The sequence below is a fragment of the Pan troglodytes genome, chromosome 20 (genome assembly GCF_028858775.2).
Source record: "Pan troglodytes isolate AG18354 chromosome 20, NHGRI_mPanTro3-v2.0_pri, whole genome shotgun sequence".
Lineage (NCBI taxonomy): Eukaryota > Metazoa > Chordata > Mammalia > Primates > Hominidae > Pan > Pan troglodytes.
Window position 1 is genome coordinate 43,926,955 of NC_072418.2, and position 18,168 is coordinate 43,945,122.

The window sequence follows — 18,168 nt, forward strand, 5'->3', positions numbered from 1 at the left end:
CTCTGCAAATATTGTTAATGGACTGACTCTGTATGTCCATTCATGTCTCGTTGTGTCCCTGGACTGACTCTGAATGGGCTACAGTGGCCTTATCTGGTAGCGAGCACAGATTACACCCGGGTATTCAAAGCATGTTGAGTAGGTGAGAGTGTGGGCATGTGTGCAGTGAAGGCAGGACAGCCACCCGCCAGGTCTCTGGAAAACTCCCCAGGACAGGGATGTTCAGGCCATGTGATGCTATACTAAGCTGTTTTACGTGAGGAATGGGTGGTTTTTAAGAATGTGTGAGGGCTATGGGCACAGATCTGTGTTCAAAGATTTTCTGGGCACTTATGTTTTGTGAGACATCAGATAGAGCCAACTTTCTAAGCCTCAGCTTTGTCACGTGTAAAATGGACATGAAAGCGTTTCCCCTTCGCAGAGGTTTGTGGCAATTAAGGGAGGTGAGCGTGCAATAGTTTTTGAACAAAGGTGACACGGGGGTACTTGCTCAGGAAATAAGAGCTGCTATTATTACTACTCTTCATAGCATAATGTAAGGTTTCCCTTCCTCTCATCCCACCTCGGAAGCACCTTATCAAGGTGAACTGAGCCCCTTCTGTTTCTTCTCTTCCCTCTAGCCACCACGCCCCTTCCTTTCCCGCATCCTCCCCCCATTCTTATACCCGCCCCTTCCGCGAACCCCGCCCTGACCCCGCCTTTCCCTGGCCCCGCCCACCAGCCCTGCACCGGCACAGCCCTCGCTCAGCGGGGCAGGAAGCTCATGGTGTAGTTTCGTGGGATCGTGGCAAAGCCCACGTGTTTGGGGGACACGTCAATGTCCTTAGGTGACTGGGAAGACTTGAAGCGGAAGTTCTGCATGACGGTGGTGAAGAAGAGAAAGAGCTCCATTCTGGCCAGGCCTTCTCCGAAACAGTTCCGCTTTCCTGAGGAGGAGAGGCGGGAGGGGTGGAGGTGAAGCCCACTCTCAGTGCAGCCTCGCCCCACTACCGACCTCCAGCTGCGGCTCTCCCAGGGAGGAGGGGTGGAATATTATGGCCTGAGAGAGTTTCAGAGGAGACTCTGATCCTCCCTGAGCCTCAGTTTCTTTCTATAAGAGATGTAACAATGGTGAACCAATATTGATATATTATTACTAACAAAGTCCATAGTTTACACTAGGGTTTACTCTGTGTTATACAGTTCTATGGGTTTTGAAAAAGGCATAATGTCACACATCCATCATAGATGGGGTGATCCATGCCAGGTGTAGCAATGGGAGGTTTAGATGTCCTTCCTGCCAGATACACTTGCAAATATGACTGCTGTGCCGTCATCTCCTTTTTAGGGATCTGAGGAATCTGCTGTGTGACCCTAGAGAAATACATCTACGGGGAAAGATGTTTCCTTTCCTTTTACCTGGGCGCAGGTATTGGGTGCTTGGTAGTTAAGGAAGTATCAGCTGGCGGCTCAAGGGTAGATTCTAACAGGAACTTCCAAGCTGGAGAAATAACAGGCTACACCGCAGAGAGGGGAGGTGGGTGAGGGAGGCGCCTGCTGGTGTGAGCAGTGGCCTGGCAGCAAACAGTGGTCTCTTACCGATGGAAAAGGGCACAAAAGCATCACTCTTCTTAAACTGCCCCTTGTCATCCAGGAAATGCTGGGGATTGAAGTCCTGAGGGTTGGAGAAGAAGCTGGGGTCTCTCAGCACGGAGCCCAGCATAGGGAACACTTCGGTGCCCTGGTAGGGAGGAGGAAGTTGTGTGTGATGAGGCAGGTTGGGGGGATTGGTGAAAGTACACAGGGGCTGGAGAGGGAACTAGGGTGCCCCAGGTTAGGGGAAGTGGCAGGCATGGAGGAGTTGGGGTCCTGTGAAGGAGGAGCTTTGGGGGATAGAAGGTTCACATCTCTGAAACAGGAAGTTTGGGAGACATGGGGTCCATGTCCTGCTACGCAGGTTGTTTGGGGGACCTGAGATTTGTGTCCCTAAGACAAAAGGCCTAATGGAAAGGGGGCTTCTGTTTCTTAAGATAGAAGTTTTGGAACATGAGTTTGATTCTCCCGACACAAAGAGTCTGGGGAGATGCAGGACTCAGGAGTGTCTAAGTGGAAAGGTGGAATGGATGTGGTGGTCGGGGAAGTCCTTTCTGACTGATTGAGGGAGTGGGACAGTGAGTAGAAAGCTTCTAATGGGGGCAGGATTCTGGGGACACAGAGAGGGGCTGGAAGTCCCCGTAGTCTAGGGGGTGGGGAGGATAGCACCTTAGGGAGGAAAAAATCCCGAAACTTGGTGTCCTTTTTAACCCTGCGGGCCAAACTCATGGGGATCACGTCTCCAAATCTTTGGATCTCGTGGATCACTGCCTCCATGTAGGGCATCTTGGTCCGGTCCTCAAACTTGGGCTGCCGGTTCTTGCCGATCACTCTGTCAATCTCCTCATGGACCTTTGCTGGGGGAGGAGGGAATGTGTTTAGGTATCTAGGAGTCTCAGAGCAGGAAATGATAGTCCGAATAGGTAAAACGGGGTAGATGATACGGCTCTGCCTATGACACGGAGGTAGAGCATTCATAACAGAACAGACATCAGCCATTCGCATTGTTGGAGTAGGATCCTGTTAACCAGGTTGTGCCAGAATCACAGGGGAGGCACAGGGAGGAACTTAGGGGATGACCCGGGGGAACGGGCAGCGGGCACTCAGTGGGCTTGGTACAGAAGTGACTGACCAATCAGTGCAGACATTTTCAATATTTTAATAGCTAATGAGACTCAGCTGATGCCTACCAGCTGAATGTTGCCCTGTCTCTGGACAGCAAGGCACATCTCAGGGTCCTGGGATCTGGGACAGGTGGGGACATTGCACCAGGCTAAGGGGAATTTTGAGGGTCTGGGGCCCTCCACTTCCGTCCCCCTCCAGCCTTACCCTCCACCTCTGGGTGCTTCATGAGCAGCAAGAAGCCATAGCGCAGGGTGGTGCTGACCGTCTCGGTGCCTGCAATGAAGAGGTTCAACGTGCTCATCATCAGGTTCTTCAAGTAGAACTCCGTGTTGGGGTTCTTCTCCTCCTGCAGGGAGAGGGGGCTTTAGGCCAACCTCACTCCTCTTGCCCTCAGGGCCCTTCTAGGGCTTTTCCTTTGGAGCTACCTCTCTTTGGTCCAGACCAAAGGTGGAAAGAGGGACCCTAGATCTACCAGACTTGCTCTAGGTTCCAGCCCTTGCCCTGGCTGCTGGCTTTGCCCAAAATGCTCTTCCTTCTCACCTTCTTTACTTTGCTGACCATCTGTCCTTCAATTATCAACTTAGCTGTCAGTTTTTTTTTTCTTACACTGACTTGGTCTTGCTAAGTTGCACAGGCTGGACTCGAACTCCTGGGCTCAAGCAATCCTCCACCCTCAGCCTCCTGAGTAGCTGGAACTGCACATGCGCATGACCATGCAGGCTCACTTACTTTTTAAACAATTAATTAATTTTTTTTGAGACAGGGTCTCATTCTGTCACCCAGGCTGGAGTGCAGTGCAGTGATCTTGGCTCATTGCAACCTCTGCCCCCCTGGGCGCCACCACGTGCAGCTAATTTTTGGATTTTTAGTAGAGACAGGGTTTGACCATGTTGGCCAGGCTGGTCTTGAACTCCTGACCTCAGGTGATCCACCTGCCTCGGCCTCCCAAAGTGCTGGGATTACAGGCTGTTAGCCACCGCGCCCGGCCAATTGTGAGGATTATTATGATGAGGGCTAATTTGAACGGGTCTGTGTCGTCTGCCCGCCCCACTCCCAGTCTGATTTCCCTCTGCCTGGCTTTGCACCTCCCCGCACTGGCTGCTGGGGTGTACCTCCTGCATGCGGATGAGAAAGGAGTCGATGAAGTCCCGTGGGGAATTGGGATCCAGCGTGCGCTGGTTGTGCTCCACCTTCTTGGCTATGAAGTCCTCCAGCCCTTGCAGCAACTTAAAGGCCTGTTGCTGTGGTCCTGGCAGGTGTTTCATCACCGAAGAGAACATCTCATAGAGCTGGGGTTGCAGAGAGAGGATGGGAATGGAAGGACAGCTGTCACGGGGCAGGAGCTGATGGGAATGGGGATTTGTTTCATAGCAAGGAAGGAACTGAGTTAAAGGCATCTGTCCAGGTGTTTAGGTATTTCAGTGGGGTTGGATGGAAACTTATATCTAAGTTTTCACGTGGATTAGGTGCCAGGGCCACGGTCTAGTAATTTAGGTGAGAAGAACTGAGACATATATCCAGGTTTCAGGTATTTAAACGAGGCTGGATTGGAGCACACATCTAGGTGTTCAGATATTCAAGTGAAGTTGAGTTGGAAGTCACCTGTCCAGGTGTTTAGCTCTTCAGGTGGGGCTGGTATGAGGTGAGTGGCACCTGTCTAGGTATTTAGGCATTCAAGTAGGCTTGGTTGGAGACAGCTATCCAGATACTTACTGGGTCTGGATTGGGGGCTTTTGTTCGGGTGTTCAGGTATTAAAGTGGGGCTGGTGAAGATGTTGAAGTGGAGGGGATACCTGTTGAGGTGTTTACCTATCCAAGTGGGATGCACTGGGAGCACCTCTGTAAGGTGTGTGATTGGAAAGGGTTGGGGAACACTTATTTGTGTGTCAGGGAACAATCTGTCTAGATATTTATGTGTTTAAGGTGTTGGTTAGGGCAGCTGTCCATGTTTTCAGGTATTTAAGTGGGTGAAGTAGAGGGCGCTTGGCCAGATATTCCAGTGGGCTAATCTGGGACATTTGTGTAGATGTGAAATGATTATGATGGGCTGGATTTTGCAGCACCAGGTGTTCAGGTATGCAGGAGGCGGGTTGAGGCAGTCACTTGTCCAGGTGTTAAAATATTCAGAAGAACTGGGTAGGGAGCATCTGTTAGAAATTACGGTAAGTTGGGGATGGGAACACGTGCCCAGGTGAGAGGGCTGAGCTGAGGGTATGCATCCTGCCAGCAGGCTCTGTTTTGGGGAGCATCTGTTGAGCTATCCAGGTGTCCTTGGAGACTGGGTATTTGGCATCTCTCCTGGGTTCTGGTGCAACTCTCCAGTTGTCCAATATCGGGGACTGATTTTGAGGGGACACTGTCTGGAGGGCGGTGGGAGTTTGGGGCACCTGTCTCCAGGTAGGGGAGCAGTTGGCAGGTTGTGGTAGGGGCGTCACGGGCCGGGCTGCAGCCAGTTACCTGCCCCGTGGAGGTTGACGTGAACTGGAAGATTCCCAGCATCATGCTCAGCAGTGACAGGAACTCTTTGTCCTCATAGTCAAAGCGGTCCCCAAAGACAATGGAGCTGATGACATTGGAGACTGTGCGGCTCAGGAAGAAGGTGGGATCGATATTGGCGCCTGCGGGTGTGGAGGGAGAAGGGAGTTGGGGAGAGAGTCAACTCAGAGGTCTGAGGAGAATCAGAATTCCAGGAGGCAGGGCCTTGTTGAGCCAAATTCCCAGCGCCAGACTCCAGGGCTGGAAGTGCGGGCGCCTTTCCCCACCTAGTCCCCATCTGCAGGCAGAACGCGCGCGGGTTCCTCGTCCTGGGCGTTTTCCTTCTCCTGCCCCCGCACTCGGGGAACCTTACTCACCGTGCGTGCTCCGGATGGCCTCGATGAGGAAGCCCGCCTCCTCCTGGATGCGCTCCTCGATGCCTCGCTTGCCTACCCCGAAGTCCCTCAGGGTGGCGATGGCAAAGCGCCGGAGCTGCTTGGCGCGCTCCCCGTTGCTGAACACCACGCCTGGGGAGGTGAACGCGGGGGTGGAGAGAGGTCAGGGGGCGGCGGTGGCAGGAGCGGACCAGTTCCAAGGGGCTCCCCAAGGGTGGAGCAGAGGGTTAGTGGGGTGGGAGAGAGATGGATTCAGTGTCAGTGCCCAGGACAGGTGCAAACTCAGTCAGAGAAACACGAGGTCGAGAGAGAGAGAGAGAGAGAGAGAGAGAGAGAGAGAGGCAGAGAGAGAGAGGAGAGGAGAGGAGGAGAGGAAGAGAGGGGGAGAGGGGAGAAGGGAGAGGGGAGAGGGGAGAGGAGAGAGGAGAGAGGAGAGAGGAGAGAGGAGAGAGGAGAGAGGAGAGAGGAGAGAGGAGAGAGGAGAGAGGAGAGAGGAGGAGAGAGGGAGACCGGGTAGAAAGAATAAGAGAATCAGAAGAGAAACAGAAAGGCCAGACAGAGAGATGCACAGAGAAACAGAGGGTTAAGGGGATACTCCATGGAGGAAGGGAAGGAAGTGGGGAGAGAAAGAGAGAGAGAGATGGAGGAAGAGGATGGAGGGAGGGGAAGTGAGATATGGGGAGATCTGGGAGGAGGAAATAAAAATGGTGAAAGATTCTTAAGCTGAGCTGGAGAAGAGAGAAAAATATTGAGATAGAAACAGAGAGGGTCTGGAAGGAAGAGAGACTCTTACCAGGAGATGGAGGCTAGAGATGTGGAAGTAAGAATAGCATGAAATCCTAAGAGAGAGGAAAAAGTGAGAGAGGGAAGTGGAGAGAGGAGAAACAGGGAGAAGCACAGAAGCTGAGAGCAACAAAAAGACAAATGAAGACAGAGGACCAGGGCTGGAAAACAGAAACCCAGGATGTCCTCAGAGATGGAGAGAGGGGAAAGAGGAGACTACAGTGAGAGAGAACAAGGAGATGGGGCAGAGAGAGGCAGGGAGGAATCAGGACAGGGATGCTGGAGACAGGTGAGGGATACACATGGAGAGGCCACAATGAAGGGAGATGGGGAGATAAGACCAGACCGGGGGTTCTGCCATAGCCTCCAGTGGGCAGGAGAGTCAGGGAGAAGGCTGGGAACACTGAGACCATCGTGTCCGCCTGGCCACCTTCCCCCTCTTGGGCACCCCCTCACCATAGCCTTTGAAGACCCAGTCGAAGGTGGCTTGCTCGCCTCGCCCGCTGAACTCCTCAGCCTGGTCCACCAGAGCCTCCTTGACAGCATCATGTCCACACAGCACCACGACCCGCCGGGGCCCCAAGTGAATGGTGAACACGGGGCCATAGTGCTCACTGAACTGATGGAGGCGGGTGGGAGTGGTTAGAGGGAGCAGCCCCCACTCTGAATGGGGCCCAGCACCGAGATGTCAAGTACTGGGATCCTTCACCCCCAGGTTCTCACAGTCAGGGAGCTGGACATCCCAAGATCCTGTCTTTCCTGGCTAGGACCCTAATGCTGAAACTCCAAAACTCCCTTTCCTAAGACTCTGGTCCACACTGGTCAATCCCCTGCCACAAAGCCCCAGCCAACTAGGCAGCCCCCACCCTGTGCCACCCATCTCCCTGCCTTGGGACACCTTCATGATGGAGTCACATATGTGCTCTGTGTTCAGCTGGAGGTAGTTTCCAATGAAGGGCAGTGGGGTGGGTCCCGGAGGCAGCTTCCCCCTGCTCTTCCTCTGCTGCCAGACAGACATCAAGACCATCACAGTCAGGCAGGCCAGCAAGGCCACCAGAAGCAGCCCTGAGGCCAGCATGGTGGTAGTGAGATGACAGATGGTGATGGGTGGGGTGGTTTGCCTTTATACTGCCTGAAAAAGAGGGATGGACTTTGGCTAATTACATAATCACCTCATTTCACCTCCCAACTACACGCCCCACCATGAATGCCACCTAGCTTGGGACACAGCCAGCAAAGGAGGATAAGGGGACCCCAGGGCAGCTGAACAGGGAGGGGGCCTCCAGACTAAATCTGTGGTACTTCAGGAGGGGTGCCGCAGGGCTGTGGATTTAGGAGGGGGCAACAGATAAGCTGTAGAACTGAGGAGTTTGGAATATTTGCATAGGGGAGCACTTGGGCTTTGGATTTGGGGTCTGAGAGTGAGAATGCACCCCAACGTTGTGGATCTGGGGGTTCCAGGGGAGAGGAATCCAAAGGTCTGGGTTTTATTAGGGTGAGATGGAAGTGTGGCTGTGCATCTGGGGGTCTTCTGTTGTGGAGGATGCAGGGTTAAGGGTCTCAGGACGGGGGACTCCAGGCATATGGACTTGAAAGTCTCGGGGCTAGGAAGACCCAGGGCTGTGGGTGTGGAGTTTCTGGGAGGAGGAGTGTGTAGCAAGCCAGCAGGTGCTCCCAGAAAGCCCCGCAGCCCAGCAATGGGCCCAGGGGCTGACTTGATTTTGCTTTTGCCCAGAGCTGTCTCTTGATGCCCAGAATCCTCATTGGAACCTCAGAGTGAGGCCAGGATGGGTGCCATGGAACCTCCACTGCCCATCTCTGATTGGGAAAGGGGCGGAAGACCAGAGCCATATTTCAGGGGAACTTTCCCCACACCTGGAGAAGAGTACCTGGAGTTAGCAGTTGGCAGAGGGATTGGCTAGGTCTGGAGAAATACTAATAACAACCCCCAAATGATGGAAAAATCTCAAGTGTCCCAAGGGTTGTAATTTACAAAGACCTCCACTGGTTTCCAACCCAGATCCTTAGGGAAACCCACTAGATTGATTGTATCATCCCTATTAATATTATGATTGTTATTCATGTTTCTCATTTTATATAAGGATCTGTGGAGGACAGAAAACAGACAGTGGGCAGGGGACATGCGTGAGTGGCCCTGAACTCCCATCTCTCCTGCTCTGCGTCCTTAGTTCCACTTTCTGGATTTGGTTTTCCTGCCAGTGGAAAGGGAGTGTTTGGGAAGAGAAGATCACATCTGAGGGTAAGTTAAGTCTCCTTTAAGGGCGATTCCTGCTTTGTCAGGGGCTACTACTATTAGCAGGCAGAGGGAACAATCGCAGAAGAGATTGGGGTAAACTCCAGTATTAGGCACAGAGGTAGATCCTGGGGTGGGTGGGAGTGGAGAAGGGATGAGTAGCCCTCCTGTCCTTCCCTCAGGGAAATTCTTCCTTAGTAAACAGGACAGTTACCCTTTGGTGAGCATGGTCGTATATGGGAAGATTAAGTCTAGGTGTGTATGATCTGGTTGAATCTTTGTAACAGTGAGGTTGGTTCATCGTGATCATCCTCATTTTGAAGATGAGCAGATCTAGACTCCATAAATCCTCTTGAGTGAGGTCACACAGGGAGTAAGTGAGGGAGCTGGGATGTGAACTTTCTCCTCGCCCCCCCTTCATTGACTGGCCTAGATCACCCTGGGAGTCAAGTGCGGGCCAGCCTTAGCAGGAGGTGAGTGCTGAGACTGGCATCAGCAGTGGACACACTGATGACATTGGCGGGTTCTGATATCAGCATCAGGTATGGCCAGGGAGGGAAAGGCATCGTGTTGGCTTTGGGACTGCCCCCAGGTATATGCGAGGATGGGAAACAAGTTGGCACTGAACTTGACACCAGGAGAATATTGAAGTCATGTTTGGTGCCAAGAGGGCTCTGTGTGTTGTCTCAGGTGTCATTGAGAGCATAAGAGTGTCCTGCTTCAGGAGGGCATAAGAGTGGCACCATATAGGGTCTGAGGTTGGTTCCAGTGGGCTCTGACATGAACATGAGACAGGTGCTCATATTGGTCCTATGTGGGTCTGAGATGAGCCTCAGCCAGACCCTGAGAGGGGCCCCAGATGGCCACAGGACAGGCTCTGATGGTTGGACCACTTAGGGTTGCACCTGTCCTCTGGGTCACCAACTTTGGACAAGTGGAGGTCGGTGAGGTTGGCACCCCCAGGACTGACATCTTGCTCAAAGTGTTCTAGGATGCTGAGCTCTGAGACCTGTGTGGAGGGAACAAAGGTCAGAGAACAAGGCAGAGAGAGGAAAGTAGTTTGTTGATTTTGGAGGGGAAGAGGTGGGAAGGAAGATTAGCACCAGCTTGGCAGATATCAATCGCTCGAATCCTGTTCACCAGCCTGCACCTGGGCCTGGCTCCTCCTTTTCCTTCTTGTTTCTTAAAAAGGTGGGAGACAGAAATCTGGGGAGTTTGTTTCTCAGTGGAGTTGGCACTAGGAAGTGCACTGCGTGATCAGCAGGTTGCCATGACCTGGCCAGGGAGGGGATGGGGAGAGACAGTTTGGGAGAACTCTAGTATTTGTGGACATAGAGGTCAATGAATTTTGGACTTGTTGATTACCCTGGAGCATGGAGTGAGAGAATGGTGTCTGAAATCATGTGGGAGGAACTTGTCCCAGTGGGCAGTGTCTTGGGAACAGGCTTTCAGAGTGAGTTAGTGGAAAACCCAGGAAGATCCCTTTCCTTTGCTTGGCCTCAGTTTCCTTTTCTGGATGGATGGTACAATGATTAAGGCCTGGATTGGAATCCTAACCTTATCCTTTCTTTGTTGTGTGGCTTTGAACAGCTGACTTCATCTCTCTGAGTCTTATGGAGCCAAGAACAGCTCCTACCTCTTTGGCTATTTAGGGGAGAAGTATATGTGTTAATGCAGATGAGGTACATGGCAGTAAGTGCTCAATGAATGGTAGTTGTTCTCTTTAATCTGTAGGATGAAGCAGATGGATGAGATGTTCCCTAAGCACATTCCTTGCTTTTACATTCTCTAGTCTAAAGCTCACAAATCTTTTCCTTTGGGAAGGAGGAAAGGGACAGAGTCTTTGGGAACCTCCTTCCCCATCCCTTCCTCAGCATAGCCAAGCTTTACCCCATGGAGTTGTGAATAGGAAATTAATCCTTCATGGCCTCCTGGAGTGTGGTGCTGAGTTAGGCAGTATCTGCGGAAGGACAGGCCAGCATTAGACTCTCAGGTTATTCTGGTTGGCCCTGGAGCCCTGCACAGGACTTTGCCCACCTGTCTGTCTATGCTTGTCTTGCATCCCATCTTTCTATCTTTCTCTTTCTCCTCCCCTGCAAGTCAGTGTTCCCCTCAATCACCCTGTGTGCTCGTGCATCTTTGTGTTTTGTGCCATTTTGTCCAGTGGGTTCTCCTGGATGCCTCTGCCATGTTTATCCTCATTTATACAACTGTGTGTGTGTCATTCTGGGTGCATGCTTTTAGTGTCTATGTGCATGTATGTTTCAGCACGTTCATGTTGATACATGAATTTATGTGTGCACCAGGCTTTGTGGTGTGTATGTTTGTGCTTGATAATGGGTATCCATTCCAATTTATGTCTGCACATGCACATGTGTGTGTGTGCCTGACAGGGTGTGGCACTGTTTCTCAATGCTTGCCAATCTGTGTCTGTCTCTGCATACAGCATGTGTGCACACATGATTTAGGGGTGTCTACGATGTGCATTTCTGTGTATAACAAGATGAATGCTGCATATTCATATTTATGTGTATACATTCACAATTGGGTGACTACATATAAGTATGTGGATTTTTTTTCTTTGTTTTTTTTTTTTTTGAGACAGAGTCTTGCTCTGTCCCCACGCTGGGGGGCAGTGGCATGGTCTCGGCTGGCACCTCTGCCTCCCAGATTTACACCATTCTCCTGCCTCAGCCTGCTGAGTGGCTGGGGCTACAGGTGCCCGCCACCATGCCCGGCTAATTTTTTGTATTTTTAGTAGAGATGGGGTTTCACCATGTTAGCCAGGATGGTCTCGATCTCCTGACCTCGTGATCCGCCCGCCTCGGACTCCCAAAGTGCTGGGATTACAGGTGTGAGCCACCGCGCCCGGCCAGTATGTGGATGTTTTCATGTGTTCATTCTGGTGTGTGTGTGCAGACTTGTGGGCCATGTTGCATACACGTGAACATCTGATATTTTCCTGTGCTCATCTGTGTTTGGATTAAAACAATCCTATCCCAGCTCCATTTATCTGCTTGAAAAAACCCCCAGAACTGCAGGAAGCTTTTTATGAGCATAATCTTAATTGAACTCCTGATTGCAAGACTGAGGTTAGCTTTATCATCTCCATTTTGCAAATGAGTTAGATAAGTTCCCCCAAAGCCGGTCATAAGTGACTTGCTTCTTCATTTCACAGCTAATGAGTGTAGAGTCTTAGTATGGTCTTGTGTGATGGTAAATTTTTTTTTTTTTGGAGATGGAGTTTCGCTCTTTTGCTCTTGTTGCCCAGGCTCGAGTGCAATGGTGCGATCTTGGCTCACTGCAACCTCTGCCTCCTGGGTTCAAGTGATCCTCCAGCCTCAGCCTCCCGAGTAGCTGGGATTATAGTCACCAGATGCAGCTCATTTTTGTATTTTTAGTAGACACGGGGTTCACCATGTTTGTCAGGCTGGTTTCAAACTCCTGACCTCAGGTGATCTGCCCACTTCGGCCTCCCAAAGTGCTGGGATTACAGGCATGAGCTACCATGCCTGGCTGTGAATGTAAGTTTCATGCTGTTAACCACCACTTTGGACTGCCAGGCCCCACCTGTTTTTCTTTATGAAACATTAGAAAAACTGCTTGTACTCTCTTGTGTTTCTTCAAATACTTCCGTGTAAACCATGTAACAAAAGATTTCAAAATGTTAGAAAAAAAGTCTTTTAATAGGAGGGAGACTTGACCTTCTATAGTGTTTGCACTCTTTGGAACCTTAAGCAAAGACCTAGTTGGCCAGTATAGCCCTCATGCCATTGGCAATGAAGCAGTGGGGGAGTTGGGGTACTAGTTGTTGTGGCCAGAGAGTGAAATGTCTGTGTTTCACATTTCAGATTGATGACGAGGATTTGGGGGGTGGGGCTGTGGGAATGTTGGCTGAAAATAGAGTGAAGAAGGTCAAAGAAGAGAAGACAGTCAAGATTCTTTTTTTCTGAGTGTTTGGACAGCTCACATCCATGGCCATGAAGTTCCTCCCTACCAGGAAAATGGCAGGACTTAGAGTTCAGAGATGGGAAAGAAGTTGGATAGATGACAGGGATGAGCAGCTTTTTTTTTTTTTCTTTTGAGGTGGAGTCTTGCTCTGTTGCCCAGGCTGGAGTGGAGTGCTACGATCTTGGCTCACTGCAAGCTCCACCTCCCGGGTTCATGCCATTCTCCTGCCTCAGCCTCCGAAGTAGCTGGGACTACAGGCGCCCACCACTACGCCCGGCTAATTTTTTGTATTTTTAGTAGGGACTCTGTCTCAAAAACAAGACAAACAAAAACAAACAAACATGATGCAACTATATGCTGCGTATAAGAGACTCATTTTACCTGTAAAGACGCATATAGACTGAAAGTACGTAGATGGAAAAAGATATTCCATGCAAGCAAAAACCAACAGCAAGCAGTAGTAGCTATAACTTATACCAGTTGAAACAGATTTTAAGGCCAGGCGGGAACGGTGGTTCACGCCTGTAATCCCAGCACTTTGGGAGGCTGAGGTGGGTGGATCATAAGGTCAGGAGATCGAGACCATCCTGGCCAACACGGTGAAACCCTGTCTCTACTAAAAATACAAAAATTAGCCGGGCGTGCACCTGTAGTCCCAGCTACTGGGGAGGCTGTGGCAGGAGAACCATTCGAACCTGGGAGGCAGAGGTTGCAGTGAGCAGAGATCGTGCCACTGCATTCCAGCCTAGGCGACAGAGCGAGACTCCGTCTCAGAAAAAAAAAAAAAAAAAAAAACCCATTTTAAATCAAAAACATTAAAAATAAAAACAAAACAAAGTATGAACCCGGGGGGGTGGAGGTTGCAGTGAGCCAAGATCACACCAGTGCACTCTAGCCTGGGCTGTAACAGAGCAAGACTCCATCTCAAAAAAAAAAAAAAAATTCTGGCAGCATCACATTTCTTAGTCCCAGAAAGAGGGGCATGTGCCTAGGCAAAAAATGACCCAGGTTCCATTTCATGCACACACCCTCTGGAGCACAAATCTCCTTCCCTCTATCCCACTTAGACCTGGGTTTCTCTCTTGTCCCTGTATCTCTTTGTTTCGTTGCCTTTCTCTTTGTTCATCTCCATCTCCAACTTTTTGTCTAGTTGGATTTCTCTCTGAGTCATGGGTGCGTCCACTCTTTGGGTTCCTCTTGATTCTCTTCTCAGCCGTATGTCACCTTCTCAGTCTCTGTCTCACTGAAACTTTTTTCCTGTCTTTTATTCTTTCTGCTTCTATCTCCCTCTCTCTGTTTCTTTGAATTGCCTTTTGTCTCTGTGTCCTCCTTGACATTTATCTTTGACTCACTGAATCTCTCTCTCTCTCATCTCAATTTTGTTTTGTTTGCTTTGTTTTGTTTTTGAGACAGTCTCGCTCTTGTTGCCCAGGCTGGAGTGCAGTGGTGCGATCTTGGCTCACTGCAACTTCCACCTCCTGGGTTCAAGCAGTTCTCCTGCCTCAGCCTCCTGAGTAGCTGGGATTACAGGCGCCCACCACCATGACTGGCTAATTGTGTGTGTGTGTGTGTGTGTGTGTGTGTGTGCATGTATTTTTAGTAGAGACAGGGTTTCACCATGTTGGCCAGGCTGATCTCGAACTCTTGACCTCAGGTGATCCACCTGCTTTGGCCTCCCAAAGTGCTGGGATTACAGGTGTGAGTCACTGTGCCTGTCCTCATCTCTATTTTGATCTCGCTCTGGTTCTGTTTCTATGCACCTCTATTTTGTCTCAATCTTGATTTCTGTCTCCATCACATAATACCTGGCATAATCTGCCATGCTCTGAATTTCTCTGCCTCAAGTCCTCTGCAATTATTTTTCCTCTTTAGCTTGCTTCTACTTTTTAGTTCAAGTTCCTCCACTCCTGGCTTCCTATCTGGAGGTGGGATGGTGAAGGGAGCTGTTCTAAGAGTACTTGCTCTCTCCCTTCCCGTCTGAGTAGGAAAACCAGACTCACCATCACCACACACATGCCACCACCCTGAATGGGTGTTAAATGCTGGGGTGTGAGGATCAGAATGGGATGGGGAGGTGAAATCTAAGAGAGTCAAAGGAGATGGGCTGAGCTGAGTCTCTACTCCAAGAAAGACATTCTAGCAGCAGATCCAAGAGACAGAACGTGGCACTGTGTGTGAGTCACTCAGTTTTTGCAGAATTTCCACCACTTCTGGACACAGGATGCCTCAGCTAAGCCAGCCAAACCCCATTCCCAAAACTTACAGATACCTTGAGGGATTCAGTTTCCAAGTCTGAGAATACAGTTGTGTGAAAAGGACATTGAATTTTGATAAATAGTATATGTGGGTAGGATATAATATCCAGGAAGTTCATTTCAGGCCAATAAGGCTTTGAAAATATTTGGTGCGGAAAAGGTAGTGAATCACTTTTTAGATTGTTAAGGAACACAATCACTAATTGCGCTGGAGGAGATGTTCTCCTCCAGAGACTGGGGTTCAGAGGTGATCCCTACACCTTAGACTTTTAAAACACACACACACACACACACACACCAACACACACTACAGCAAAGTTCTTTTTTTCTTTTTTTAATTTGATACAGCAAAGTTCTGATACACCAACACAAGTAATCTTTGATTATTGTTATTTAACATCTTGAGTAGAAAACAAGAACTTTTTGAACAAAACCCTTTCAATTGATTTATTTCTCTTGTTTTCTAAATCTTCAGCTTACTTTCCTTATTAACATTCTAGTGTTCCATTACACAGTAGGGTAGCTGTAGTTAACGATAATACATTGCGTATTTCAAAATAGTTAGAAGAGAGGATTTTGAATGTTCTTACCACAAAGAAATGATAAATGTCTCAGTAATGGATATAATAATTACCTGAATTTGATTGTTATACATCGCATACATGTATAAAAACATCACACTGTACCCCACAAATATGTACAATTATTATGTCAATTAAAAAAATTTAATAACTGTTTAATTAGGGTTATACTTAATTAAGTAATGAACAAAGAGTTTTCCTTGTTGTCTATCAAGACTTTCTAAAACAACATGGTCTGCCAGCTGTGGTGGCTCACGCCTGTAATTCCAGCACTTTGGGAGGCTAATGGTGGGGGGTGGATCACTTGAGGCCAGGAGTTCGAGGCCAGCATGGCCAATATGGTGAAACCACATCTCTACAAAAATACAAAAATTAGCTGGGCATGGTGGTGTGCGCCTGTAGTCCTAGCTACTTGGGAGGCTGAGGCATGAGAATCGCTTGAACCCTGGAGGCAGAAGTTGAAATGAGATTATACCACTACACTCCAGCCTGGGTGACAGAGTGAGAATCTGTCTCAAAAAATAAAACAATAAAAAAAAAATAAAACAGCATGGTTTCCCTATTTGATAGATGGGGAAACAAGTCCCAGAGGTTAAGTGACTTTCCCAGTGAAGAAAAGACAGAGCTGCCACTTGTACCCAGATTGTCTGGATCCTAAAATCAATAGCCTAAAAAGATAATAATTTGCCTCTTACACCCCACCAAGAAATTCTGTTCAATTCTGTTGAGCTGAGAGAGAAGAACAGGGAGACTGGAAATATGAAGAAAGGGGAATGGCCCTAGAGGATTTCCCTGTGTGAATTCAATTTACCTTTATTCAGGTGGGAGATTATAGGTTATATAACCACCCCCAATATAAAGCAATCTCTTCACCGATGACACTCAAACCCGGAAAACTTGAATCCCAGGGTGTTCAGATTTTGGTATAAGCTGATCTCCCAGGAACTACTTGGCAGGATCTGGTGCCCAGGACAGAACCTGTTGACCTGGCACCATGGAGCTGGGAGGGGCTGTCACCATCTTTCTGGCACTCCGCTTGTCTTGCCTGCTCATCCTCATTGCCTGGAAACGAATGGATACGGCAGGAAAGCTGCCCCCACGTCCTACACCAATTCTTTTCCTGGGGAACCTGCTGCAAGTTTGAACTGATGCTACGTTTCAGTCTTTCATGAAGGTGAGTCTGTCTGTCCCCTTTAATAGGGCTAAAAGCAACTAATCCTATAGCCAGATTCATATAGAACCTTATGACTTCTAAAAGATAGACTCTCAGAAACACAGACTTTGCAAATCTTAGAATTCTGAAATTCCAGAATCCTAAAATGTTGGAAACACACATTCTCAGTGCATTGAAATAAGATTTTCATGATCTCAGGACTTTGGAATCACAGTACATTATATTTTTAAACACAGGATTCTTTGACTCAGCTTGTCTTAGCACTTTGAGACTTGGTATCATGAAGTCTTAAGATTCTAGAAATTTAACATTTCAGAGAGAGAAGTATGAATCTTAGAATTCATCAAATCCAGGTCCATTATTTTAGAGATGCAGACAGTAAGTCTTGCGGGGAGGGATGAGCTTTTGCCAAGGGTGACAGGAGCCAAGACTTCCATGCCTCTTTCCCAGTATTCCTTCCAAGCCCAGATTTACCTTGGTTCCTTAGTACCATGTTTATATCCCTCTGAAATCGCCATCCTCTAAAATCCTCAATTGGCCTATGCTTGGTACTCCAGTCAGCCCCTCCTACTGTGTTTTCCTTCACTCCAAGCTCAGGGAGAAATACGGCCCTGTGTTCACTGTGTACATGGGTCCCGGCCAGTGGTGGTTTTATGTGGACATGAAGCAGTGAAGGAAGCCTTGATAGACCAAGCGGATGATTTCAGTGGCCGTGGAGAACTGGCTTCAATAGAGCAAAACTTCCAAGGTCATGGTAGGTAGCAACAACAACAAAAACAATAAGACCAGAAATGACTGCAATGCACTCCCTATATGCCAGGTTCTTTGGTAAGTAGTCCACATGACTTACTGCATTGACTCCCTTAGGAGAGCTGTTAACATTATACTAATGTTGTCAATGAAAAAGCTAAGATAGGCCGGGTGTGGTGGCTTATGCCTGTAATCCCAGCATTTTGGGAGGTTGAGGCGGGCAGATCACCTGAAGTCAGGAGTTTGATACCAGCCTGGCCAACATGGTGAAACCCCGTTTCTACTAAAAATTAAAAAAAAAATTAGCTGGGCATAGTGGTGGGCACCTGTAATCCTAGCTGCTCAGGAGGCTGAGGCAGGAGAATCACTTGAACCCTGAAGGCGGAGGTTATAGTGAGCTGAGATTGCACCATTGTACTCCAGCTTGGGCAACAAGAGTGAAACCCTGTCTCAAAAAAAAAAAAAGAAAAAGCTAAGATAAAGGTTAGATAATGTCACACAGTAAGTGGTAGGATAATTTCATTTTGAGCCTATGCCATCTGACTCTAAACTGTTTTCTGTGTTATTTCTGCTCCTATTTTTAATGGATTAGTTATTTTATTTTATTTTTTTTTGAGACAGAGTTTCACTCTTGTTACCCAGGCTGGAGTGCAATGGCATGATCTTGGTTCACCACAACCTCTGCCTCCTGGGTTCAAGCCATTCTCCTGCCTCAGCCTCCTGAGTAGCTGGGATTACAGGCATGCACCACCATGCCCGGCTAATTTTGTATTTTAAGTAGAGATGGGGTTTCTCTATGTTGGTCAAGCTGGTCTCGAACTCCCAACCTCAGGTGATCCACCTGCCTCAGCCT

At 48.9% G+C, this 18,168-nt stretch overlaps 2 protein-coding genes across 2 annotated transcripts in view; one reads left to right on the forward strand and one right to left on the reverse strand.

The window, feature by feature from the left end:
• Window positions 1–490: 490 nt before the first annotated feature.
• Window positions 491–7,460, reverse strand: CYP2A7 (cytochrome P450 family 2 subfamily A member 7). The gene is made up of 9 exons (XM_054674150.1): window positions 7,249–7,460; window positions 6,807–6,969; window positions 5,550–5,699; window positions 5,155–5,315; window positions 3,810–3,986; window positions 2,902–3,043; window positions 2,242–2,429; window positions 1,579–1,720; window positions 491–926 (listed from the first exon to the last, which is right to left on the reverse strand). Exons 1-9 carry the CDS (start codon window positions 7,426–7,428, stop codon window positions 745–747), a joined length of 1,485 nt encoding a protein of 494 aa, XP_054530125.1. The 5' UTR covers window positions 7,429–7,460; the 3' UTR covers window positions 491–744.
• A 1,145-nt stretch (window positions 7,461–8,605) lies between these two features.
• LOC739343 (putative inactive cytochrome P450 2G1) overlaps window positions 8,606–18,168 on the forward strand; it is a 34,847-nt gene continuing 25,284 nt past the window's right edge. The window contains exon 1 of the mRNA XM_063801722.1: window positions 8,606–17,319. The gene's annotated coding sequence lies outside the window, so the exon portion shown is untranslated. The remainder of the gene's footprint in view (window positions 17,320–18,168) is intronic.